The 27020-nt window shown below is 45.4% G+C and overlaps 1 protein-coding gene across 1 annotated transcript in view; it reads left to right on the top strand.

Moving 5' to 3' along the window:
- The window catches only part of PPP1R37 (protein phosphatase 1 regulatory subunit 37), a 166696-nt gene that overhangs the window by 96524 nt on the left and 43152 nt on the right, over window positions 1-27020 (top strand). Inside the window, exons 6-7 of the mRNA XM_077840151.1 lie at window positions 11293-11443; window positions 20812-20967. Of these exons, the coding sequence (XP_077696277.1) occupies window positions 11293-11443; window positions 20812-20967 (307 nt within the window). The remainder of the gene's footprint in view (window positions 1-11292; window positions 11444-20811; window positions 20968-27020) is intronic.

Raw genomic sequence — 27020 nt, 5'->3', positions numbered from 1 at the left:
TTTTGTTCCCTGAGGAACTCCAACTTGTCAAAAGACATGAAATTGTATAAAAGATCCTTGGGTCCTGACTCTGTCATCTCAGATCTGCTTAAGCTTCTTCAGGGGAAGTTTGAGTCACAAGACTGAGGTCCCTATTACGCTGGTACGCCCTGAATGTGATATTTGGATATTGGACTATGAACTATTTCTGAAAGAACCCTTTGCAACTATGAAGCTCACCATCTCTGCTATGAATCTGCACCTCACTGAATTGAACTCATGTCTGTATGTATACTGATCTTTTAACGATACTCTTTCTTTTGTTTTTTAATAAATTTTAGTTTAGTTAATAAGAATTGTCTGTAGCGTGTATTTGAGTAAGATCTGAAACCTGCATTAACCTGGGAGGTAATGTGCCCAGTTCTTGGGGATTGGTAGAACCTTTTCTTTTATATGATGAAATAAGATTTACAGAAATTTTCATCATATTTGTGGGTATCTGGATGGAGGCCTGAGGCTGGCTCACTTTAAGGGAACTGTGTTGTTTGGACTTCTGAGTAACCAGTAAGGTAATAAAGAAGCTGTGTTATGCTGGTTTGGTGAATCTACGTATTGGAATATCCACCAGCTTTATGGGGATTGTCTGCCCCATTCTTTGCAGTTCACCCTAATTGAGTGACCACAGCTGGTTCCCCACTCGGACCCCCATCACAATTGCCCTTTCCAAAATAGATGCTGTAAGATCCTCAATTCTAAAAGACTGTGTGTCCAGCAGAGTCTTCCCAAAGAACCATCAAGAAAAACGGAGCTGAGCTTCTAACAATTAAAAGTTGCAGCCTTGGCTTTAAGCCTCATAGGCAAAGACTTGCTTCTCTGGAGCCATTCTAGCCCAGATGAGTGAGCTCTTAGGATGTCAGAACCAAAAGGCAAGAAAATGATGATGTTTCTGCCTGATTGTGCTAGCTTCTCCTTCAGAGTAGATGCCTCTCTGTCTGTGTCAGCCAACTTCAGTATTTAGTAGGCATCTTCATTCAGTTACTGGAAAAGCTGATCATGGCCTCCAGATTTTTCAGATGCAGGGGGTTGGACGAGATGACCTCCTGAGGTCCCTTCCAACCCTGATATTCTATGATTCATATGGATTGGACAGAGCTGAGGCAGATAAAGATTAAAAAGTCCCTGCTGTTATGGATATGTTCTATATCTGTACATATGTTTAATAAAATGCCAGTAGATAAGTCAAGAATAGCATAGTTCTTGGGGTTTGTAGGACCAGTGAAACTTACAGACTGCAAATAGGTTCCTTTGTGCAGCCATTTATCTGAACTCTTAACACCTCTCAGCTCCAGAGTCCAGCTGGAGGGGATTACACACAGCCCTACAAAACAAGGAACTTTGGTTAATTCCACTGGGAATCCACTAGTTTCAGAGGAGAAAGGAACTGGTATTCCAGATATGGAAGGGGCAGAAATACTTGTCTCTCAAACCTCAGTCCAATGAGCCTTTCCATGTGACTGGAGACCTGACAAATTCTAGGGAAACATTCTTGCTGGAAGAGATGCCAGGCAATTGTCACCCAATGGGGGACAACTACCATGGATAAATAAACTCTGGAAACTCTCTAGGATATTCTGTAGAGTTTGAGTCCTTACTAGAAACCTGTTGTCATGGAGTCACCAGGCCGATGCTCTGGAACTGCTCCAAATGCAGCCAGTCAGGAATCTGGTGTAGCATGCCTCCTCTGGGTGTTGCTAGGGCAAGAAGCCTACATGGCTTTGGCCTTCCTGTGTCTGACCTCAGAACATTCAGCATCCCTGTTCACTGTGCACTTCCCGCAGCAAGTCCGCCTGAGCAGGGCTCCTGGGGAAGCCAAAGGGCCCTGCACCCCAATTCTGCAGTCAGCCATGACTCTCAGCTAGCCAGTAAAACAGAAGGTTTATTAGTTGACAGTTACACAGTGTAGAACAGAACTTGTTAGCACGGAAATTAGTCACTTTCAGCCAAACCCATCTTGGCGGAACCCTGGGCCAGTTGCCCTGGACTCACCACTCCGAGTTCCAAACAGGAGACTGCCCTGGACCCTGCTGCCTGGCCTCCCACATGCCCATGGCTCCTCCCCTAGGCTTTGTCCTGCTACCCAGGCAAAATGTCACCTGGACACATCCCCCTCCTGGTTCTCAGGTTACAAAGGGCATCGGCCATAGCTTACATGCTGGCAGCTGGGCAGCTTCACCTGGCCCCAAGGGCCTCAGCAAAAGTCACACACCCAATTCCTACCACCTAGGCATTGGTGTAGTACACAGGGAAACTGAGGTGTACATAATATTAGTACAGAACAGTAAGACTTCTATGCAACATAACAAGGGGAAAAATCCCACTTCGTCACACCTATCCTTCGGGATTTCAGAAATTCAGTCCAGGACCGAGTGTGTAAATTGCCTGATCAAAATTAGCCCCACTGGGAGAGTTCCTTTGAGGCACAAGTATTGTATTGTTCATTGTGCCTTAGAGAGTGGGGGCAACAGAGCAGTCTTAGACCATAAAAACCAAAACTCTGCTCATCACTCTGGTATCCAGGCATGGATCAAGGCATAAACATGATAGGAACATACCTTGGGTCCCTGGAGTGCCTTGATGATGACTCATAGGCTTTGGGGGCAGAAGGGGCCATCATGATCATCTAATCTAACCACTTGCAGATTGTAGGCCACAAAAATCTCACCCACCCGCTCCTGTAATAGACCCAAAACCTCGGTCTGAGTTACTGAAGTACTCAAATCTTTATTTAATGACTATCACAGAGAATGCATCATTTACTGTAGTTCCGTGGGTTCCCAAATTGTGGTATGAGTGCCCTTTGGAGCATGAGAGTCATCTCTGGGGGTATGCAGGAGAAATTGTATAATGGTGGATTTTATTTACTAATTTATTGCATTTTCATAATAGGCCACTTAGATGAATCTTTAAAACTCTGGGAATTTGTTATATAAACTACAATAGTTTAATTTACCTCAATGTACCAATGAGAAAACACATAGAGACGTTGACGTACTGTGATTTGTGGTGAAGGCTCTGTACAGCATGGGTTCAGTTGCCCAGTAACTGGCCAGTCTCTAACTCTCTAACTGAGCTCAGAATTTAGGATTTTTTTTTTTATTCCAATTGTTTGTTTCCCTATATATCTGTATGTAACAGTGAAATATGGACAGATGACAAGATAGGTAGTGCTAAGAAGGAACACAAAGTATCAGTGATGCGAAGGGTAGGGGTATGTAGGCAGCTGGTAAATCTGGAAGGAGTTATGCAATAAGAAAAGCTGGGAACCTCTGCTCTAGTTCAAACCAGCAAGAATTCCATGCCCCGCTCTGCAGCGGAAGGCAAAAAACCCTCAGGGTCTGTACCAATCTGATTTATGGAAAACTTCTTTGCAGGTGCAGACTTTAGCCCACTGCGTCGTCTTCAGTCCATGCACTATACATTTCTGGGACGATGGGTAAACATCCTCCCCATAAAAAGACGAAAAAGCAGAGGAATGTAATAGGAAGAGAGTCTGAGATATAAGCTCTTGTATCAGAGGCCTGGTATGAGGCATGAGGCCTGGGCTCACAGAATCTGGCAAGAACAGGGCTGAAATACACATTACTAAGAAGTGCTAGGCGCAGAGTACTCATGCAAACACATTCTGATATCCAGTAGTACCAGAACATCCCGATATCAAAGATGGTACAAAAATATTCCCTAAGGATAACAGGAACACAATGATGCCTCGTGCAAGATAAGGTCAGGATGACAGTACATCATAGAGATGTTTTGTTCAAACCAACATGTACAAGGTGATGGGTGATAAGTAGCCACATAAGGGGCAGTAACTGTGTCAGAGGGGCAGTATGTAACTTGTTCGTATTGGGGTATAAATATGTATCTCAGAGGAGTGTCTTTGTCTAGCCTAGGGAGGAATGGAAAGTCCCACCGTTCACTGAGCTGGTCCATTGTTATGGGCATACATGTATTAATGTTACGGGAGAGTCTGCGGGATGCTAGTACCGTGCTTAGTCAGCAAGAAACCTGGCCTGGTGCCTACGTACCTTGGTGGATCTTGTGGTCATTGGGCGGTTCGCTCAAGGTCTGCTGTGCCGGCTGTCTGTGCAGAGCTGGGGCAGCACACAGGGAGAAGGCAGAGAGAACACACGCACACGCAGCCAAATATCTAACTACATCTGTTTCAGCACTTTACTCCTCTGATGGTTAGAAACTTTCAACTAGTTTTAAGCCTAAACTTGTTGCTGGCCCGTTTATATTCATGTGTTCTTGTGCTAGCACTGGCTCTTAACTTAAATAATTCCTCCTTTCCTGGTGTTTATCCCTGTGATGTATTTATAGAGAGCAATAATATCTCTCCTCAGCCTCGGTTCGGTTAGGTTAAACAAGCCAAGCTCTTTAGGTCTCCTCTCATAAGGTAGGTTCTTCATTCCTTTGATCATCCTAGTAGCCCGTCTCTGCACCTGTTCCAGTTTGAATTCATCTTTCTTAAACATGGAAGACAAGAATTGCATGCAGTAGTCTAGATGAGGTCTCACCAGTGCCTTGTATAATGATAATTACACTTCTCTACTTCTGTTGGAAATACCTTGTCTGATGTATACTAGGTTTACGTTAGCCCTTTTCACGGCCACATCGCATTGGTGGTTCATAGTCTCCTTTTTCAGAGTAGCAACCGTGTTAGTCTGTATTCGCAAAAAGAAAAGGAGTACTTGTGACACCTTAGACACTAACAAATTTATTTGAGCATAAGCTTTCATGAGCTACAGCTCACTTCATCGGATGCATTCAGTCTCCTCTGTCACTTTCAACTGATACATCCCTAGCTTAAAGCAAAAATTTTTCTTGTTAGTCCTTAAGTGCATGACCTTTCGTTTTGCTCTATTAAATGTCAACCCATTTCTATTACTCTTGTTTTCAAGTTTGTCCACATCTTCTTGTATCATATTCTAGTCTTCTTCTGTATTGGCAATACCTCCAGGCTTTGTCATCTGCAAAATTTATTAGCATGCTTCCACTTTTTGTGCTAAGCTCCTAATGAAAATGTTAAATAATATCGGTCTCAAGACCGATCCTTGAGGAAACTCCACTAGTAATCTCCCTTCAGTCTGACAGTTCACTTTTCTGCATGATCTGTTATCTCCCCTTTAACCAGTTCCTTACTCACCTTTTGATTCTCATATTAATCCCTGTCTTCTCCAATGTAACTAATAATTTTCCAAGTGGAACTGTATCAAATGCTTTACTGAAATCCGGGTAGATTAGATCTACTGTGTGATGGGTTGGATCACAGAAACCCCCTTGGGACTGCCACCTGATGTGCTGAGACTACCTCTGAGCCCGTTTTCCCTGCTAGCTTGGGACTCCAGAACCCTGCCTTGTTGAGCCAGACACGCTTTCCTGCTGCAAACACAGACCCAGGTCTGAACCACGTCCCCCACAAGTCGCAGGCTTAACTGAAAACAGCTTAAGAAGTGCTGCTGTCTCCAGCACTCAGATAACCAATCCCAATGGGGTCCAAACCCCAAATAAATCTGTTTTACCCTGTATAGAGCTTATACATGGTAAACTCATAAATTGTTTGCCCTCTATAACACTGATAGAGAGGTTTCAGAGTAACAGCCGTGTTAGTCTGTATTCGCAAAAAGAAAAGGAGTCCTTGTGGCACCTTAGAGACTAACCAATTTATTTGAGCATGAGCTTTCGTGAGCTACAGCTCACTTCATCAGATGCATACCGTGGAAACTGCAGCAGACATTATATACACACAGAGAATATGAAACAGTACCTCCTCCCACCCCACTGTCCTGCTGGTAATAGCTTATCTAAAGTGAGCAACAGGTTAGGCCATTTCCAGCACAAATCCAGGTTTTCTCACCCTCTACCCCCCCCCAAATTCACTCTCCTGCTGGTGATAGAGAGGTATGCACAGCTGTTTCCCCCCCCTCCCCCCGGTATTAATACATACTGTGGGTTAATTAATAAGTAAAAAGTGATTTTATTAAATACAAAAAGGAGGATTTAAGTGGTTCCAAATAATAATTTCCCTAAGTTAAGTATCCTCACACCTTCTTGTCAACTGTTTAAATGGGCCATCTTGATTATCACTACAAAAGATTTTTTCTCCTGCTGATAATAGCTCATCTTAACTAATTAGCCTCTCACGGTTTGTTTGGCAACTTCCAACTTGTGTGTGTGTGTGTGTGTGTGTGTGTGTGTATAATATATATATAATAAATATATATACACACACACATCATCTTACTATATGTTCCATTCTATGCATCCGATGAAGTGGGCTGTAGCCCACGAAAGCTTATGTTCTAATAAATTTGTTAGTCTCTAAGGTGCCACGAGTACACCTGTTCTTTAGACAGAACAAAGTAAATTACCAAACAAAATAAAACACGCAAGGCTAAGCCTAGTTTCAGAGTAGCAGCTGTGTTAGTCTGTATCCGCAAAAAGAAAAGCCTAATACAGTAAAAACTAAATGCAGGTAAATCTCACCCTCAGAGATGTTCCAATAAGCTTCTATCACAGACTGGATGTCTTCCTAGTCTGGGCCCAATCCTTTCCCCTGGTGCAGTCCTTGTTCCAGCTCAGTTGGTAGTTAGGGGATTTCTCATGACTGCAGTGCCTTTTGTTCTGTTCCACCCCCTTGTATATCTTTTGCACAAGGTGGGAATCCTTTGTCCCTCTCTGGGTTCCCACCCCTCCTTCTAAATGGAAAAACACCAGGTTAAAGATGGATTCCAGTTCAGGTGACATGATCACATGTTACTGTAAAAAGAAAAGGAGTACTTGTGGCACCTTAGAGACTAACCAGTTTATTTGAGCAGCTGCAGTTTCCACGGTATGTATCTGATGAAGTGAGCTGTAGCTCACGAAAGCTCATGCTCAAATAAACTGGTTAGTCTCTAAGGTGCCACAAGTACTCCTTTTCTTTTTGCGAATACAGACTAACACGGCTGTTACTCTGAAACATGTTACTGTAAGACTTCATTACCCACTTTTCCAGCACACAGGTATACAGGAAGACTTAGAAGTAAACAGAGCCATCTACAGTCAATTGTCCTGGTTAATGGGAGCCATCAAAATTCCAAACCACCATTAATGGCCCACACTTTGCATAATTACAACAGGACCTCAGAGTTATATTTCATATTTCTAATTTCAGATACAAGAATGATAAATTTATACAAATAGGATGACCACACTCAGTAGATTATAAGCTTTGTAATGATACCTTACAAGAAATCTTTTGCATGAAGCATATTCCAGTTACAATTTATTCACACTCATTAGCATATTTTCATAAAATCATATAGAGTGCAGCATCACATATTGCATTTCCTTTGTCTAGAATATCCATTATCTTCTCAATGAAAGAGATCAGGTTAGTACCAGGCCATCTGCCTTTTGTAAAACCATGCTGTATTTTATTTCAGGTACTGTTTACCTCTGTCCTTAACTAATTCTTTCTTTCAGAATTTGTTCTAAGACCTTGCATACAATTGAGGTCAAACTAAAGGCCCTGTAGTTTCTCAGATCAGTTTCTTTTCTTACATATAGGTCTGATACTTGCAAGTATCATACCTATATGTAAGAATATGGGGGGGAGCGATAGTTCAGTGGTTTGAACATTGGCCTGCTAAACCCAGGGTTGTGAGTTCAATCCTTGAGGGGGTGGCCCTGCTTTGAGCAGGGGGTTGGACTAGATGACCTCCTGAGGTCCCTTCCAACCCTGATATTTTATGATTCTAAGTCTTCTGTCATAGGATATGGACCCCCAAGTTTGCGAATTCATTAAAAACGCTTGCTACTGGGCTGGCAATTTCAAGTGCCAGTACCTTTAATATTCTTAGATGGAGGTTATCTGGACCTTCCAATTTGGTCCCATTAAACCTTGAATTTCGTTTCTACCTCGAATTTCGTAATTTCTGCTTCTATAGCCTTGTTCTCATTAGCCAACCTTCCACTGCCCCCAAGCTCCTCATTACCCTGATTTAAAAACTGAGGCAAAGTAATCGTTTAGGTATTGGGCCATACCTGCGTTATCTTTAGTCTTTACCCCATCCTCACTGCATAGTGGACCCGGTTCTTCTTTCCTTGTTTTTTTTAATTTATATGGCTAAAGAAGCTTGTATTGCTGGTTTCTAATTTCCTTTGCAAGATCCAACTCTGCTTGGCTTTTGGCAGTTCTCACTTTTTTTCCTCTGCATTTTCTGACCTAAACATGAGTTTATTGAAAATAGATTTGTCAAATTCTCTTTTATGAGATTACAAGTTTGGTTGATAACTAGAGCATTGATGTAATAGACGTCTGTAAGGCATTTGTGTTGGTAGCACACAACATTTTGATGAAAAAACAGAACGATCTCAAAATCAACATGGCACACATTAAATGGATTAAAATCTGGCTAACAGAGAATTCTCAAAATATAATTATAAACAGATAATCATCATCTTGGCCCTATTTTGACGGGGCTGACAGGCTCCCTACCTGACTCTGCGCCTCCCCGGAAGTGGCGACATCCCTCAGCTCCTAGGTGGAGGCGTGGCCAGGCAGCTCTGCATGCTGCCTCCGCCAAGAGCACCATCTCCACAGCTGGGAACCGTGGCCACTGGGAGCTGTGGGGGCAGTGCCTGCAGGCGGAGGCAACGTACAGAGTGCCCTGATCGCACTGCGCCTCCCCCCTAGGAGCCAAGGGATGTCGCTGCTTCTGGGGAGGCCTCCTCACCCCAAGGTAAGCGCTGCCCAAAGCCCTTACCCCCTCCCACGCCCCAACACCCTGCCCCCTCCCACACCCAAACTCCTGCTGCTGCTGCTGGGAGAGGGGTGCGGTGGCTTGTGACTTCCCCAGCAGCAGCCAGTGCAACTGGCCCAGGGGCCACGTGAGCTGCTCAGGTGGCCCCTAGGCTAGGCGCACCGGCTGCTGCAGAAGTCACGGAAAGAAGTCATGGATTCCATGACTGTGACCTCTGACAAACTCGCAGCTTTACTGGTAAAGGTTACGGTGACACAAGTGTGAGGAAGTGGTAAATACTGAGAAGGACAGGTTGCTGAAACAGGGTGATTTGGATCACTTGATATGCTGGGTGCAAGCAAATACATATATTAATATAGCTAAATGCAAGGCCGTAAATGTAGGAATCAGGAATGTAGGTCACACTTACAGCATGGGGGACTGTACTTTGGAAAGCAGTGACTCTGAAAAAGATTTGAGGGTCATGGTGGATAATCAGAAAAAGATATTCTGTGTTCATTTTCCTCAGCCAATGTATAACTACAGTAGGCCCAGTGAAAAGGGTTTCTCCATATTATTCAAGAACGTTGCAAGAAACTTCCTCCAATTTTCATACTACAGCCTCTTTTTTTCAGACCAATCATTACCTTTGGGCCTACTTGCCTTGTAGAGTATCTATAAAGGATTTATTAGTTCTAGTGGCTTCTTGAAGACAGGAAAGGTGTCGCATTTACCCTCATTTTGGAATACCTCATGCAGGCTTATTTGGATGAGTAGACTAACTGTAGTACAGCAGTTAACATCTCATTCCTGTAATCTTCAGCCAGGAACAAGTCCCCTTTCCCCAGTGAAGACTGCTCACTGTAGTTGTAGACATGAGCTGTTGCATGGTATTTCTTTCAAATGAATGTATGCAAAGATTGTTTCCACGTTTCTTCAGATGGCCATATCCATATAGTCATCAACCAATCTTGATGAAGTTCCTCTGGATGCTGGGCTCATGCACAAAGTTCCTGATCTCAGAGCCATTGACTGAAAATATCCTGCTACCAGCACTGGGCACAGCACCTCATCAGGATGTTCTGAAGATTCCCGCTTGAGGTGTTCTAGGCAAATCTGCTTAATTCAAATAGAGTTCTTAGCCCCATCTCAGTCTGAAAAGGTTTGTTCTTTTTCCCCAGAATGGCAGGATGTGGTATGATGGCTTGAGATGGATATTCACAGATTGGTATCATTTTGTTTCTTACCTTAAAATTTCCTTTTTACTTATTTGTAAAGATCTTTCTAGGTAGTCTGTTCCTATGATAATCAAGTTTCTCGGTATTTAAAAACAGACCATTACAATCAGTACTGCAGATGGATCATTATTGCTATGGTAGCCCAATGCCAACATTTATTTTTTGGTGTACCTCTCCTCACCTCAAAGCTTGCCTAACTAGCAGTTTACAGAGTGCCTCGAAGGCCACCAGAGGAAGTGAATTCCATGAGCAAGAGCCATTGACTGAAAATGTCCTGCTACCAGCACTAGATTTTTACCCTAGGAACCCATGCTAAAGTGCCCAGCTTACCTTAGCGGCTCCAATGGAACCTGGGTGGATGGAACACGTTTCTTGAGTAACTGGGTCCCAAACTGTTGAGGTCTCTCAGATGCTTTTCCCTGGCCAGCTAGAAGAAGAGCAGGTGACAGCTAAAATACAAATTAGCCTAAAACGAAAAATGACTAACTCCTAGAAGATGCATCTTAGTTGTTCCCTGGGGAATTAACAAAAGAAGCAGGGATGTCTGAAATCACTCATCTTATTTACTTTGAAAATCTGGAGAGCCGTTCTGGCCTCTTCACTTCAGCAAACTCATCACTTCCCTTTATATTTCCAAGGCATTTCCTCTGAAGCAGTGAAAAGGCACAGTCCACAATCGGCTGAATTGCATAATGCGGCAATTTGCTGGCAATCCACTGTTTGAAGCACTAGGTGTTACTGACTAGAGGGGAGCTTGTCATTCCTATATTTTGTATTTGTTACTGGCAGGCTGAATTCTGGAATGCGGTATGTTTTTTTCAGAGTCTATGCCCCTTACCGCTGGTTGAACAGTCGCTAGTAGTTGGATTAAAATGTTTGTTGCTGAGATATAGATATATACCCAAATTCTGTTTCATGGGTGAAAAAAGAAAAGATGGTTTTATGGTTAAGGCACAGGTCTTAAGGCAAGGAGATTGGTGTGATATTCCCTTCTCTGTCACAGATTCATGATATGACCTTGAGCAAGATATTGCTCCTCTGTGCCTTAGTTTTTTCTCATTTTTAAAACCATGATATGTAACCTAACTATTTTTCCTAGGGAGTTCAATAACGTTTGTAAAGTGCTTTGAGAGAGACCCAGATGGAAGGGCAGATCAGGCAAAGTATGTGCAGAGTCTGTGCCCAGCTGACTTGAGTAGAACTTAAATGTGCTTTGAAAGTGTGCAATGGCTACATGTTTTTGTTTTTGTTTTGTTTTGTCATCTCACCCCTCTGCCTTCCTTTTCCAGACTAACTGTCTGCAGTACCTGGATGCTCGGAACACTCCTCTGCTGGATCACTCGGCGCCATTTGTTGCTCGGGCTCTGCGCATCAGCAGCACCCTGGTAGTGTTACACTTGGAGAACGCCGGCCTTTCTGGGCGCCCGCTCATGTTACTAGGTGAATAACCTGGAGAATCTTGTTCACAAGGCATGGTCTGTTTCCTGGAGTAATCACATGTGGTTGTCTCTTCTTTGCATCTAAACGCCTTTTATTTACTTGGATAACTTCTTTGTTTTTAATGTCTTGAAAAGAGAGGACAAACTATTCTACGTCAAGTGATTGTCCAGACTTGTTCCGCTGTTGGTGCATGTGTGCCCTATGCATGTGAGAACCAATTCTTTTGGTCAACCGTGTCCACTGGCTGTGCAGTCACACATCCCACCCAAGGGTATAAAGGGCAGAGTGGCCCCAACTTTCCCTCAGTTACTTTTTACCACCCATGGCAGTGAGATGAAACCCCTGCTGTGTCTGCTTATTTGGCACATACTGTGATTTTACCTAGCCTTGTATAGAATATTTAGATAGTGTAGTTAGTACCGCACCTCCATGTCAGTCTTCTCTGAAATGCATTCAGCTCCACACACAGGGCCACTTAGACAGGCAGAACTGCAAGGTCTCAATGCATGGATGAGACAATGGTGTAGGGAGGAGGGTTTTAGATTTATTGGGAACCTTTTGTGGGAAGGAGATGCCCATATAGGGTCCACCTAAAGTAAAATAGAACCAGATTGCTGGCATGTAAAATTAAAATACAGCCATATTTCAGGTAGGCTGCTTCATTGACTCTCGGGCTAGATCACCCTCTTCAAAGAGACGATTAAGCCTTTTCAGATGAGCCAGTTGGTACAGCCATAGGTACTTGAAAGGCAGGAGGAAAGATAAGAACATCAGCTCCAGGGGAAGAGCAACCATTCCCTGCTGTAATATTCTCACTGTTCCCTGACAAATCTGTGAATCCATCCGTGTCGGCCTTCACTGATGGCTTTAAGGTATTCCAGGACCTGATGAAATGTGTGCTAGAAGCCTTAGACGTAGCCCTGGAAGTGATTCAAGAGAAGCATCACAAACTCCTGGACATTCTACATCCTTCTACACCAGGGAGACTTGCCATCCCCATTAATAAAGGCTGCAAAAACTGTCTGGCATCCACCTACATCCATCCAGGTCACGTGATAAAAAGCAGATGGGAGGTACCAAGTCCCTGCTAAGGAATTCAAATGTATATATTTTTTTATTCACACCAGTTTCTGAGCACCAGTTTCTTCTATGGTGATAGTAGTTTAGGACTTCTTCGGCCACAAGATGTATTTGTAGGCTAACCTCCAGTTAGGAGGTTACCTAGGGAGGTGGTAGAATCTCCTTCCTTAGAGGTTTTTAAGGTCAGGTTTGACAAAGCCCTGGCTGGGATGATTTAACTGGGAATTGGTCCTGCTTCGAGCAGGGGGTTGGACTAGATGAACTTCTGGGGTTCCTTCCAACCCTGATATTCTATGAGGCTGGCCTTCCTATCAGGCCCTCCTCTCAAAATATGACTGTCTAAACTGGGACAGTGTCTCTGTGTATAGACAAATAGCCAAAGGAGCAGCAGGAGAAGAAGTCATCTTTCATGGCAGACACACCTCTGACTGCCCACACTTGCTATAAGTTGTGCTGATACGTTTATTACAGTGCTCATAATGACCATAGTTCGTAGATGGAAATCCGCATCATGCAGGTGAAGAGCTATCAATCCATCCAGCTCACAGGAAATGATTCCTGGCAGGAGCATCCTACTGCCAATTTGGAGTCCTGCCCTTCTGTCTTTCTTACAGCATCAAGGATTTTTACGAATAGGTAATAGCTGTTCTCAACCAACTTCTTCATCATCAAACACAGACAGCCTACTGAGGACAGTTGCGCCGGACAGTGACCATGGTGATGCACAGGGCAGTGTGTAGTGAAGTTTCCAGATCTGGCTCAATCGTACAAATCTATGAAACTTTGGGGTTGCCCTATAGGCGGTGCCAGGTCAAGTCACAACATGCACCCCTTTTGAGTGTTGATGGAGAATTTGAGAGCGCAGTGTCCTGAAGAGTTTTTGTCCATCTTGACGAAATGGTCAAAGAGCATGCAACACTGCTTTTGAATATAATCACTGATTGAAGGGAGGTTAGATCTCTGAGAGATTAAAATATTTGGTATTAAGTTAAACCACTTTATGTTCAGGATTTGGCATTGACAACCTGTATGGAATGCCTCCAGCTGCTCCAAGTCTGAATAGAGTAGGGTCCAGGTTTCTGACATTTGTGGCAATACAGGTAATACACAGTTTTGATAGACACACAAAGCTCAGGATCAACACAGACATGTTCTTGTGTCCACAAGTGAGACACAGACTTTATGCAGGAGGCAGCAAGACCTAGTAATTGAAGAATGTCCAGTTCGCTGTGACTGCTTGAACTCTGCTTGCACCCTAGGTAGATAACCTCATCAGCACTCTTGACGGCACTCACTGCACTGGGGGGTTCTGGTGGCCCAGTTCTGAATTTCTGGACCATGGTCTTCTGCCATGCGACATTCAATCCCATATTGTGGATGGTGTCTTGGAGATGTTGGTGGGCGGGGCTGAAATTCTCTGACTTCTCAACAAACAAGGGAATGTTGTTCATGTTGTCTTGGTCAGCAAACCCTTCATGATCATCCTTGATTCTGACATGTGGAGTGGCAAATACTAATATACAGTCAACAGCTCAACAATATAATGCTGGGATGAGAATGCATCATTGCCGCACGCCTGGGGATGTGTGGAAATGTGACCAAAGCCATGAACCAGTGTGCACTCTTGCTCCACTACTGTTCTGAAGATCATACGCCAGGTTTAGCAGAACATTTAGATCTGAAACTTCTTTCAGTGCAAGCCAAAGTGCTGACCTGTTGACCAAATCAAAAGCTAATGTGTTGATGATGATATATGCCACATGAAGTGAGTGGTTAATTTCTAAGTACAGCTCATCTAGAAGCCAAAGAGTAAGAACAGTGTCCATTGTCAACTGTCTAATAGTTAAACATGATTACTGTAGACGACGATGTCTACTAAGGAGTGACTGCCTTCTACCAAGAAGAACATAAACAAAGACCTTTCCACGGACTGATGATAATGAAATCGGATTGTAGTTGCCTTGCTCGAGGAGAGATCCTGTGCCCTGGTATGCTCTGATGCCGTCTTTCTGTAAGTACTTTGCCTGATGCCCACGCTTAAAAAGAATTGATGTAGGCCGATGCTTACTGGTTCCAAGGCACCTTTCAGCAACTGGATCGGAATACCATCTGGTCCAGCAGCATGTCCATTCCGTAACTTTTGGTTGATCTTTCACAGGTCCGTGAGTGATGGAGGATGAGGGTTGTTGCTGGGTCTGCTGCTGTGCAGTTTGTCAGGTCACGTAGCTTTGGACGGTCATCAGCAGGTGCACGGTTCAGCACGCTTTCATAATGTTTTTCATCTGTCCAGGACCGCATCCATGTTGAGCAGGGAGAGCCATCTAGTTTCATAATGGGGGATGTTAAAAGGCAGAAGTGTCTGAAGCCAGTTATTCAATGGTGTCATATGATGTAGCATTACGTATACAATCCAGGCGATCTTCACGTCATCTAAGAGGATACCGAGGTTATATATATGCTCCTCAATGGGCCATGTATATTTCATGGCATCAACATGATCCTCAGGAGACAATGGCCATTGGACTGTTGGTGGATGTCTGGCTTGCAAGGTGGTGGAAGATGCAGAGAGGCTGAGTGATGGCTAGTCTGTGATCTAAGTTTGTTGATGTTTCTGTGTCGCCAAAGACCTTGTGAGATTTCACTATTGAGCGATATCTGGCAGTCATGTGGTCAGTTTCTTTCATGACATCCATTATTTGAAATTCAGGTCCAGCGATGGTTGTTATGGGCTCCTGGTTTAGGCACCTTAACAGACAATCCCTCAGTGGCACACGGTGTCAGAAGCCAAGAGATGTATTTGTTTGGTGAACCCAAACCAAAGGAACCTATCATGGATTCATACCCACTTCAATCACAGCCTGTCATGGCATTAAAATCTCCAAGCACAAGCACTGGATTTTTGCTACTAGTTGGTGATAGAATGCATCCTGTTGCATGGGTGATGCATCAGCTGTCGTTGTGGCCTGTGCACCAACGCAAAAGTGTCCATAATGATGCTGGAACCGAGCATAGAGTAAGCATGGAAAGATGGGGTTCTTTTTATTAAATTGTGTGCTAGAAGTTTGTCCAATAAACAAGTGCCACTCCTTGAGTTTGGTGTGGACCTCGAAAGTAGGGGGACGTTGCTTTTTCCTCAGTGACTTGGTTGCTTTTCTGTGGTGCCAGCAGTTAGTCTACAGTGGTTGAGGTCTTTGACAAGAGCTTGTACCCTGTGCCATTCAGCATTAACACATTCCATGTGGTGACACAGAACGTGCCTCTGAAGTCTGGTTTGCCCTTGATCTGGTTTGGTCATTGTGGATGTGCATTCACAAGTGGGGTTTGGGTCGCTTCTCTCCTATGCATGCAGAACATGCCCCTCCTCCTGGAGTTAGTAATAGAAGGGGTTTTAACCCTGGTGCTATTGTCGGGGTCTGTCGTGGCTGGTTGCTTTTATCCCTTCCTCGCCCCACTCTGCCTCCTTGGGATTGGGGAGCTACAGAGGAGTTTTTTATTTTTTGGGGACACCAGTCCCCCTTCCCAGGAACTTCCCTGTCAGATGCCATTGGTTTCTGTGGGTGTGGATGACCATTATGAAGATCTCCTTCTGCCCTATACGGCTCATGCATCCGCAGTTGTAGGTCATCCACCTTCATCGCCATTAGAACTTGGCCCTCATCAGCTGAGTTGCCATTGGTCTTCACTCATTACACTTAGCAGAGGCCCTTATTGCATACTATCGACTGGGGCCAGTCAGACTTGAAGCTTGTGTGGGCAGGGTCTACCACACACTGAAGTAGAGAAGCTTACACCACTGCTACCTGGGTACCAACATCAGGCTCACCCATAATCACCAGTGCGTGTCTGAGATCTCTAGGACCCATGACCTCATACACTTATGTCACACAGATGCCAGAGGTCATCTGCAAGGGTGATTTGAAATCAGTGTATATATACCTAGCAGACACCACATGGACATGCTGGTCAAGATCCCAGAAGAAGTTCTCTCCTTGTTAAACTGGTGGAAAGACCCATTCAGGTATACAAGGGTGTGCCTGTCTCTGCACTTCCACCTACCAAGACTCTGATAGACACCCACCCTCAGGAATGGGGGGTCATCTAGATCCTACAAGGCTCTTCTTGATTGGAGCTGCCTGGCTCTGATAAAGTGGCCCTTTGACAGTCCCTTATTTGTATAAGGGATCCTCAAAAATCTTCATTTTCCAAAAGCCCATTTTTTTCTTAAAGATGGGAAAACTTGTTTTTTTGAAAATGATGACTTTCAATGATCCCTTAGATAAATAAGGGATCGTTATCAGAGGGCCACTTTGCTGGAGCTGGATAGTTCGAAATGGAGAAGAGCCTTTAGGGAGGCCCTGCAGGGCTTGTCTTGGAGAGCGTGTTGGGGTGTAGATTGGAGCTAGGAGCCCTAGGTGGGGGTGCAGCATCAGCTGTGAGGGAGCCTGGAGCCCCTCCCTGAAAACCCCCTCACTTTCCTTTTCCTAGAGGAGCCTCACTAGCAAAGGGCATGGATGGCAAGAAATGCTGGATCAGGGCTGGCAGCTCCACTCTAGGGTAGATGCAACCCTTAGGGGCGGGTAACTGCTAGTTCCAGTTGTCCTGCTGCTGTTACCAGGAGTTCCCCTACTTCTCCCTGCTCTTGTTCCCCTGGGATGGGCTGACGGGCCTGGAGCAGCTTGCGGAAAGCAAGCAGGAGCACTGCTGGAACGGCTTCTGACTCTGAGGTCATAGGTAGGGTCCCGCTAAATTCACGGTCTATTTTGATCAATTTAATGGCCATAGCATTTAAAAATTAATCAATTTCACAGTTTTAGATGTTTAAATGTGAAATTTCATGGTGTTGTAACTGAGGGGTCCCAACCCAAAAGGGGCTTGTGGGGGGTTTGCAAAGTTGTTGTAGAGGGGTCACAAGCTGGGTGAGGTACGCAGAGCTGAGTCTGTTTCCCTCTTTTCTCTCTCTCTCTCTCTCTCTCCCCCCTGCCCTCCCAAGAGTGGCTATGCAGGGGAAGAGGAAGTCCTGTCCCTCCCCAGCCCTGTCAGGATTAGCAGCTGCAGCCCCAGGCATGGTAGAAGCCCCCAGCTGGGGTGCCCCCCATTCTACCCCTCCCCTACAATAGCTAGATTTCATGGGGGAGATCTGATTTCATGATTTGCAATGTGTTTTTACTGCTGTGAATTTGGTAGGGCCCTAGACATAAGAGGCTCCTGCAACCCATGGCAGCAGAGCCAGCTTGTGAGGCAGTGGCAGCCTTCCCATCCTAACACTCAAGCCCCACTGCTTTCCCAGCTCTATCCTCCTTGTGTCCCCCTACAGATATCCTCCTCCAAATATCCCATGTTCTCTGACTGCTGTGCCCTGTTCTTCCAGGCCTCCCCCACAGGACTCACTCTTGAGTTCTGGGTTGGGTGGGACTTTGAAGCTCATTCTCACCCCCTCGGCTCATGGGAGTGCCCCTCTGGGTCATCCCCATCTTGCTTTTTCACATGGGGAGGCTACCAGAGAGGGCCACTGCCCTCCCTATCAAAGGGGGATGTCTTCAGGGGCACAGCTGCTGTCCTCCCACCTCCTGGGAGGCCTAGGCTCGCTCACAGCCTGGCCCTCTATAGGCAGGGGCTAAGGAAGCCCCACCCTTAGTACGATGGGTTCTTGGTAAGGGAAAGTCCTGCCACATGTAGCCTGGTACCTCCTCCATAGGAACCCCTGTTTCTAGAGGACACTGAGCAGCAGCATTCACTGGGGGTGAAGAGCTGGGTTTTCTTGGCGAATAAGGGATCATTATCAAAGGGATCATTGCTTGCTGGGAGCTCAGAGCTCTGACACACCAGGATCTGAAGAGGGGAAAAGCTGGTGCCCCCTCTGGCATGGAACATAATTGAGGGTGGGGCAAGGAATGGAGCCATCTGTGTGCTCCTTCCCAAATACCCCTCATCTACCAACAATTCTTTGTCGGGGGGAGGGGCCCTGAGGTTCTCCTTCCCTTGATTAGGGAACAGTAGAGGGAAGAGACTCCAAAGTTCCCCTTACCCTTCTCACTCCCTCCAGACTTTACCCTTCCTGTGATGCTGCTCTCTGGGGCAAGAGGAGGTCAAAGCCGTGCAGTGAAGTGGGTCGTCGCTGTGACGTGAGGTGCTGCAGCTTCTCACAGCCGTGGCCCCATTTGTCTGCTTCACAAAATGCCCCCACTGACTCCATGTCAGTCCCTGAAGCCTCTTCTCAGCTCCTCCACCTGTGGGACTCCCTACTACTGCTGACCCCTTCATGGGCAGGAGGGCTGGGGTGGGAGGATGAGGTAGGAAGAGGGTAATTCTCTGAGCTGGGGCTGTGATGCAGGGAAAGGATTAATCTACGGCCAGTGCCTTTGGTAGTTGGAGTATCTGTCGCAAAGGAGCCAGGGCCAATGTGGAGGGAGAGCTGGGCTCTGGAACATGGGGGTTCTGTGAACGTTTGTAAACCAGGGAAACTCAGCCAAAAACTGCAGAGTTCAGGCTGCCCGTCCGTGCCTCATACCCTTCCAGAAAGTGTGTGTATGGGGGGGCTAAACTTAAGCCTCTGAATGCCAGGAAATGCAGAGTTAAAAGGAATGTCTCCCACCCCAGACCACTACCACACCTGCCCTCCATGGAGATTGCCACAGGCACTGGGCATATAGTAGAATCTTGTCTCTCCCTAAAAGAATCTGCCCTTTTCTGTGTGTTCAACACAATTCCAAATCCTCGCTTTTATTCCCATGCTCCCCTGCCCGTCACTGGGCTAAGTGTAGCCATGGCGATCAGGGAGCAGTGCAGCAGGTTGCCAGAGCTTGCCCTGCCACCTAAGGGGGCTTGGAGCTACAGCTGCAGAGCTCAAAGATTCCTGTTCGCTGGCCTGTGCTATGCAGGATGTCAGATCAGGCTGCAGGCTCGCAATGTCCCTTCTGGCCTGGAAATCCATTAACATTTAAAAAACTTAGCAGCTTTCTCCAATCTCCCTCACCCTTTCTGCTGGCCCCGAGTCTTAGGGAGGGATACAGCATTGAGCGCTCCCTTAGGAGAACAAAGACAGGAGGGCGGAGTTAAGGTTAGGTGGGGCGTTGTAGGAGCCATTTTCTGGGTTTCAGAGGCTTTAAGTTCAGGCCTCTCAGTGTTCTGGAAGGGGATAAGGCACCACTGGCAGCTGTTGGTTAGTGAATCACTGCTAGGCTGGAGCTAGGCATCTTTGTGGTCACATCAGACCGGAGGTACAGGCATATTGCAGACAGGTAAGCAAAAGATGGCTTTGCAGTTAATAGGCTATTAGTGTAACTTCCCTGCTATATGCTACCCTTTGAACCATGTTCTTACATCTGTCAGGGATACTTGAGAGAGATTCTCACCTGGGCTGCAGGTTCCAGTGCTAAAGTTGTTACTCTGGGTCTAGCATTCTGGTTAACAGGGTGGTTGTGATCTTGGTGTGAAATGCAGAACTTAATGGAAAATTGAGGTTTTATCTCCTCTGATCTGCTTTGATACTGCTGCTGACTAGCAAATCCCTCTAGTGCTGGCAGAAGTGTAATGGTCGATTCAGTGCAAGATTATAGCCTACCGTTGTTCTGGGGGCACAAAAGGGGAAAGGGCTCAAGGGGCCACGGCACTGTGCCTGATGTTATGCAAGGCTGCGTGCAGTAGCAGCCCTTGTAGTTGAGGTGAGCAAGGGCTGCTCAGGACTCGTTGCCCTGCTAGTGTTGCCCTCTACGGAGGCCATGGTAGTGGATACTTCACCCTCTCTCAGGATTATGCAGTGCCTCTCCCCATCCCCCTAACACACACCCCTGGAGACGTTGGGCCCGTGTCTCCTGCAGCTCCACAGTCATGCCTCCCAGACACAGGTTAGCCCCATGACTTTCTTGTCACTATAAAGCATTTAGACAACCATACTTGTGTCCTGCTGATGATTTTTCTGCCTCGTTAATTTATGCTGATATTGAGACTTTGACATATTATATGAGTAGGAAATTTGCATAAGATAAGGTATTGATGGCACTACGAATGGTCTGTATGGACATGTGTTCTTCTGCAGCATCCAGCTTGAATAAGCCTACGATACATGGCCTTGTGTACCATACAGAATGCATTAACGAGCAGTTAGTAGCAGGATAAATATGCAGACCTAAAGCAGTAATGAAAGAAACCTAAAGTTACGTCTCCTTTGGTTACATGCTGTTTCAAGGTGTCTTGTGGGTCTGCAGGCAGGTGCCCTGCTCTCTGTGGTCTTTTGTTCTGTAGCTGTGTTACATGAGCTGAAGTGTAATTCTCTGTTCTTTGTTTTTTAGCAACGGCTCTGAAAATGAACATGAACCTACGGGAACTGTATCTAGCTGATAACAAGCTGAATGGATTGCAGGACTCTGCTCAGCTTGGCAATCTGCTGAAATTTAACTGTTATATACACATATTGGACCTGAGGAACAACCACATCTTAGATTCAGGTGGGAGATCCTCCTTAGTCTTCGTACTTCCTTTCTCTGAGAAATGTTGTCAGAGCGAGAACTACATTTTAAATGTTCTCAGCTGAAAACATAAAATCTTATTGGATCCTGTGTCACACTCCAACCCAGGTTGGAAAATTTGCCCTTTAAAAGCAAGCTAAGCCTTCATTCCTTTCCCATTCTGAATATTTTTACTTCTCTTTCTCTTAAAGAGTGACTGTTTCCTCCACCCACCCCCAACATACTGTCTTAATAAAGACAGCGAATGTCTAGTAAATCCTCAGACTTTAAACAATGAATAAATTAACTTGAATTCTTTAACATGAGGTGGAATATAGGAAGTTACAGTCCCCAGCCTCCACTTTCTTTGGGAACACAGGGACAGCTGATGCTGCTCTTCTCTCTGAGACACTACTTCTGTGTAATACCACAAAAGCCCCATTCAGGAACTGAGCAGCACCAGCAGGTTGGAAGGAAGAGTCCTACCTGTTAGACTGAAATTCTGTCTCTGGAAGTACCATCTCCTCTTTCCCCCAGGCAAGGAGCTAGCTTGAGGCGATTTTGAGCAAAAGGACGAAGGCCTAGGGCTGCTGGAACACCTTGACGGAGAGGTAGTAAGAGGCTGGCTTACTGGAACTCTTCCTGCACTTCTCTGAGGAGCCCTGCCCAATACAGCAGCAGGCAGGTCCTGCTGTCAAAGGGAAAGTTGAGGTGGGGGCTGGACAATTTCCAAATCTGATCTCAAATTGAGAGTTGAAATGAGTTTTTTAAAAAAGCAGTTTAAGCCTTTTTAAAGAATGATAGCACTGTAAGACCATGTCTGCACTACCCCTTATGTCAGCAAAACGCACGTCACTCAGGGCTGTGAAAAAACATACCCCTGAGTGACAAGTTTTGCTGGCATAAGCACTGTGCACACGAGCGCTTATATTGGTGAGAGATGCTCTCCTGCCAACTTAGCTACCACCTCTCATTTAGGTGGTTTTATTATGTCGATGGGAGCTCTCTCCCATCAGCTACACGAGCGAACTTTCAGCAGCACAGCTGTATCACTTTAAGCTTGCGAGTGTAGATATGGCCTATATCTTTCTAAGTGCTTGGAGCTTAGACCCAGTTAAGGCACCTTAAATCACTTGAAGGGTCTGATCACAAGCTGTCGCATGCCCACAATTCCTGTTGAAGTTAGTAAGAGCTGTGGCTGCTTGATGCTTTTCAGGATAGGATCCTTGAGGTGCCTCACCCCTCCTAGAGATTTCTCAGTGTCTTTTACTCTTTTTCTGCTTTTCAAAAGAAAAAACACCAGTGAAATTAAAAGCAGAAACAAATGTCAGTACAAAATTCTGTGTTTTCAGTTCAGTGTTAGCTCAGCCTTTGTGCAGGCCTGAACTATGTTTGGTTACTATCTTCCTGGTCAGCTGAGGTGCCTATCATAAATTTGGACACTCAATCTATTTTATTATTTCTGAGTTAAGGTTGTTGAAGTAACCTTAAGTATCTGAATTTCCTGCCCTGATTCTTGGCATCCTTAATGACATCTGCTGCAAACTCTTCCCCCAATTGGCCTTATTAATATGCTGCAGTTAGTAAACAATATTTGGTAAAGATGCGTGCTGCAGGCAGGTATTCTCCATATTACATGTGCATTAAGCCTCTTGCCAAAGGTCATACTGGATACCTGTGTCAGCACTGGGATTAGAATCCAGAGCTCCTGTCATGGATGTACATTTTATCCACTGGACACAGGACCCTCCAGGGAAGTCCCTTTACCTACCTGTTTGTAAAGCCATCTGTGGAATGGGGCTAATAATGCCTACAGGCAAGGGAAACAAGGCTCTGGTGGCCTCAGTCAAAAGCTGTTGTATTCAAAAGGTTTCAAAGCGAAATATTTCCTATTATGGGATTTACAAGTTCCACTTACAGTTCTCTGTGAGTCACTGGAGTTTGGAATCCCTGAAGTCTGGAGCTCCTTCTTTATAACTTCGATTTAATTAGTTTTGGTTGCATGTCATTGTGGAGATGCTGGGTGTGACTCTGTATGTAAGGTTGCCGCTAATGTTCCATTACCAGGCCTGTTGTGACCCCGCACCATGGGACTGCAGTCCAACTGTTAAGATGAAGGAATTTAGGCCTACATCTTTCTGTAGCTAATGTAAGCATGCAATATATTTTTGTTAAACAGATTTTCCAAAGTGTGGGAGTGGAATAAGACCGACAATGTGAGGTTTCACAATAGAAAACCAATGTGCTTGTGATTTTTTTTCCAAGCCCCCTGTATCTGAACACTGCCTTAGTGTTATATAAAGAAATATATATAAATAAATAAATAAATTAGTTAGTCTCTAAGGTGCCACAAGTATTCCTTTTCTTTTTACCTTAGTGTAGGAACTTTCCAACTTCTACACACTTACATTTGAACACACAGTTGTGAATCTTATTGGTATTTCTGGAGAAAAAACAAACGTTTCAGAGTTAGGCAGGGAAGCCAGGATACCAGTTTATCAGCAGCAAATCCATCTATCATCTAAAATTCTTCTGCCCGTGTTTGTCCATGTAGATTCAGCTCTTGGTGCACATGTGTCTCTTGTGTGAAATTGGACTGTTTTGGCCAGCAGCATTCACTGGGGCTGTGCCTCGGCCCTAGAAGTCCTGATGCACCCTGCCCCTGCCATTTAAGAATACAAAGAACAGAGTGGGCCCCACCATCCCTCAGTTCCTTCTTACCGCCCGGACAGTGAGACACAACCCTTTCAGGGTCCGCCCGCTTCTCTGTGCACTGCGCTAGTTTAGATCGTAATGGTGGTAAGTCTTGTTGGCTCTTGATAGCACACACAAAAATCTTTGGTTTAGTCAGGTTCTAGTTTCTGATTAAATGCACATTCTAGCCTCCACATACAGGGGCTCTAGAAAAGTGGCAGAAACAAAACTTGGTATTTAAAACCTGTCCTTTGTGTGATGCTTCAGTGCCATGTAATAATGGGCACTCTAGGTGCCTACTGTGTTTCAGAGAAGGACATATTCCTAAGCAGTGTGTACCATATGTCAGGTTTCAGAGTAGCAGCCGTGTTAGTCTGTATTTGCAAAAAGAAAAGGAGTACTTGTGGCACGACCAATCACTCTCACAGATCTTGGGAGACAGGCCAGTCCTTGCTTACAGACAGCCCCCCAACCTGAAGCAAATACTCACGAGCAACCACACACCACACAACAGAACCACTAACGCAGGAACCTATCCTTGCAACAAAGCCTGTTGCCAACTGTGTCCACATACCAATTCAGGGGACACCATCATAGGGCCTAATCACATCAGCCACACTATCAGAGGCTTGTTCACCTGCACATTCTATCAATGTGATATATGCCATCATGTGCCAGCAATGCCCCTCTGCCATGTACATTGGTCAAACTGGACAGTCTCTACATAAAAGAATAAATGGACATGAATCAGACATCAAGAATTATAACATTCAAAAACCAGTCAGAGAACACTTTAATCTCTTTGGTCACTCGATTACAGACCTAAAAGTTGCAATTCTTCAACAAAAAAACTTCAAAAACAGATTCCGATGAGAGACTGCTGAATTGGAATTCATTTGCAAACTGGATAAAATTAACTTAGCTTTACTTTGTGTAATGACTCATCCACTCCCAGTCTCTATTCAAGCCTATTTCCCCATGTTTATTCCCCTTGTCCACCCCCCACTGTTCCTCAGATTTTCTTGTCAACTGCTGGAAATGGCCCACCTTGATTATCACTACAAAAGGTTTTTTCCCCCCTCCCCCGCTCTCCTGCTGGTAATAGCTCACCTTAAGTGATCACTCTCTTGTTACAGTGTGTATGGTAACACCCATTGTTTCATGTTCTCTCTGTATATAAATCTCCCCACTGTATTTTCCCCTGAATGCATCCGATGAAGTGAGCTGTAGCTCATGAAAGCTTATGCTCAAATAAATGTTAGTCTTTAAGGTGCCACAAGTACTCCTTTTCTTTTTACCATATGTCAATTCTTCTCTAAGCAAACTCAGAAAGGTAGAGAAGCCCGCTTAAAATTGTTCCTCCTGAAGCACTGTATGTAAACCATCTTGGACGCTGAAAGGAAGGACACACAAAGATCTCAGTCTTCCGGTCACACTCTCTGTGAGCACCCTGGTAAGCTGAGATTCCACCCTGAGTTCCTGGGCTACATCGATGAAGAGGCCCCAGTTGTCTGCCTCCATTCCAGCTCCTACAACCTCTGACAGGGCTAGGGAAGAGCACCACTAGTGTAGAGTAGGGGCATAGGTCACCCTACACAAGACTCATAAATGACTCATCTTGAGCTCAACAGCCGAGAGGCAGCCAGTGGCCTGAGAAGGGTTCTTTTGGTGCCCCACTACTGACTGTTAGAGAATGGTGGCGGTACCCACTAAACCTATGGGCCACGTGTCTCTTGGCACAGATCCTTCGGTGCGTGGTGTTTTTGCACCAGCAACCTCAAATCAGCATTCTTGGTACCTAATATGTCATTACCGAGGGTATATATGGTACAGAGTGGTTTGCCTCTGGGCACAGTACAATAGTTTCCTTTTCTTAAAAGGCTGAGGGTGTTGATAACTAAGTGTCAGCTACCAAGTCATTAGTACCACCTTGACCTCTCGTATCTCCAGTGCAGACTTTGCCCCCTACCCAGTCAAGACAATCCCTCCGTTGGAAAAGGTGTACTGCTTTTGTTCATCCCCATGGGGCATAGTAGGCACTCCTCCCCTTCACGCCTTCCTTCCCCTCCTTGGGTAACACAGTGGGGTCAGGAAGAGACTCTGGGGAGGGATCTGTAAGGGACATCAAGAAAGGACATAGGGCTCATAGGAACATCCTTCCTGGGACCTGCCTCTCTATATCTCCTACCCGAATGCCATACTCATAATAGCCTTGCTCCTGTTGGATACTCTGGGGTGTGCAGTTGTATTCAAGCAAGCTTTCATCATTGGCCTCCTCTAGGGTTCGGTCTAAACCCGTGTGGCCAGGTCAGCTAGTGCAGCTTCAAATCCTGGAAAGGTAGAACAAGGGAAGTGACTATGAACAACATCTACAAGGGGAAAAGCGACTTGTCCCCACTGCAATCTCTTTATCCTTTCCCAACAAGACTAAATCCTTGTATGCCGCTTTCAGTCGATGCCTTCAAGGTGTTCCAGGACCTCTTCAGGTGCATGGCAGAGACTCTAGAAAGTAGTGCAGAAGTCTCTCAGGCTGCAAGATGTCCATGAGTTTTTCATGAATGGCAGGCTTGGCATGCCTATCAATGAGAGGCTGTTGGAGCTTGCAGAAGACCTATGGCACATGTCAGCATCCATCCCAATTGCATCCAAGTGAGCTGACAGACTCCATTCCAAGGGATATGAGTATCAGGGTTGCTTCTGGTATTGGCAGTCCAAGGGAGGCCGAAGCATCAGATTCAAAGAGAGTAGACCTGTCAATGCAAAGTATATTCATCTGCCAGCCTCCAGCTGCACGTGGCTTATTACCAAGCACTTCTGTCAAATACTATTATTTCAGATGAAACAAACTGTCTCAATATGTGGATGGGTACCCCACAAATCGCAAGAGGAGATAAAGACCCTTGTGTCTGATAGCCCACACATCCCCTATAGGCTGTACTGGATGCACACCTTGGCTGCCTTGGTGGTTGTGAGAAGATCTTCCTGGCTTCAATCATCACAAATTCCCAGTAAGGTCCAAACAGCAATTGAGGACCTTCCTTTTTAGGTCAACGAGATTTAATTGAAAGATAGGTGGGGTCTTTGATTCCCCTTAAGGACTCTAGGACTACTTGGTGCTCCCTGGGCCCCCATATTCCAGGCCCAAGGACCAAGTAAGAGAGACCACAGGCTTCCTTCAGGCAGCATTCCTCTACCCAATACTGTTACCAACCTCGAAGACCTTGGAGTTTCTGAGAAAGAGGTAAATGTTCTAGTGTTGACAACTCTCTGCCTCTTCCTCTGTTAATGCACAATATGCATCTTCCACCAGGCAGCAGGTTTGGCATGTTGCTGGTGTCAAGAGCCTGGTAGAACCTCCA

Source organism: Eretmochelys imbricata, chromosome 23, assembly GCF_965152235.1.
Source record: "Eretmochelys imbricata isolate rEreImb1 chromosome 23, rEreImb1.hap1, whole genome shotgun sequence".
Taxonomy (NCBI): Eukaryota; Metazoa; Chordata; order Testudines; family Cheloniidae; genus Eretmochelys; species Eretmochelys imbricata.
The sequence above is the reverse complement of the archived record's forward strand: the minus strand, read 5'-3'. Positions and strand labels throughout refer to the sequence as shown.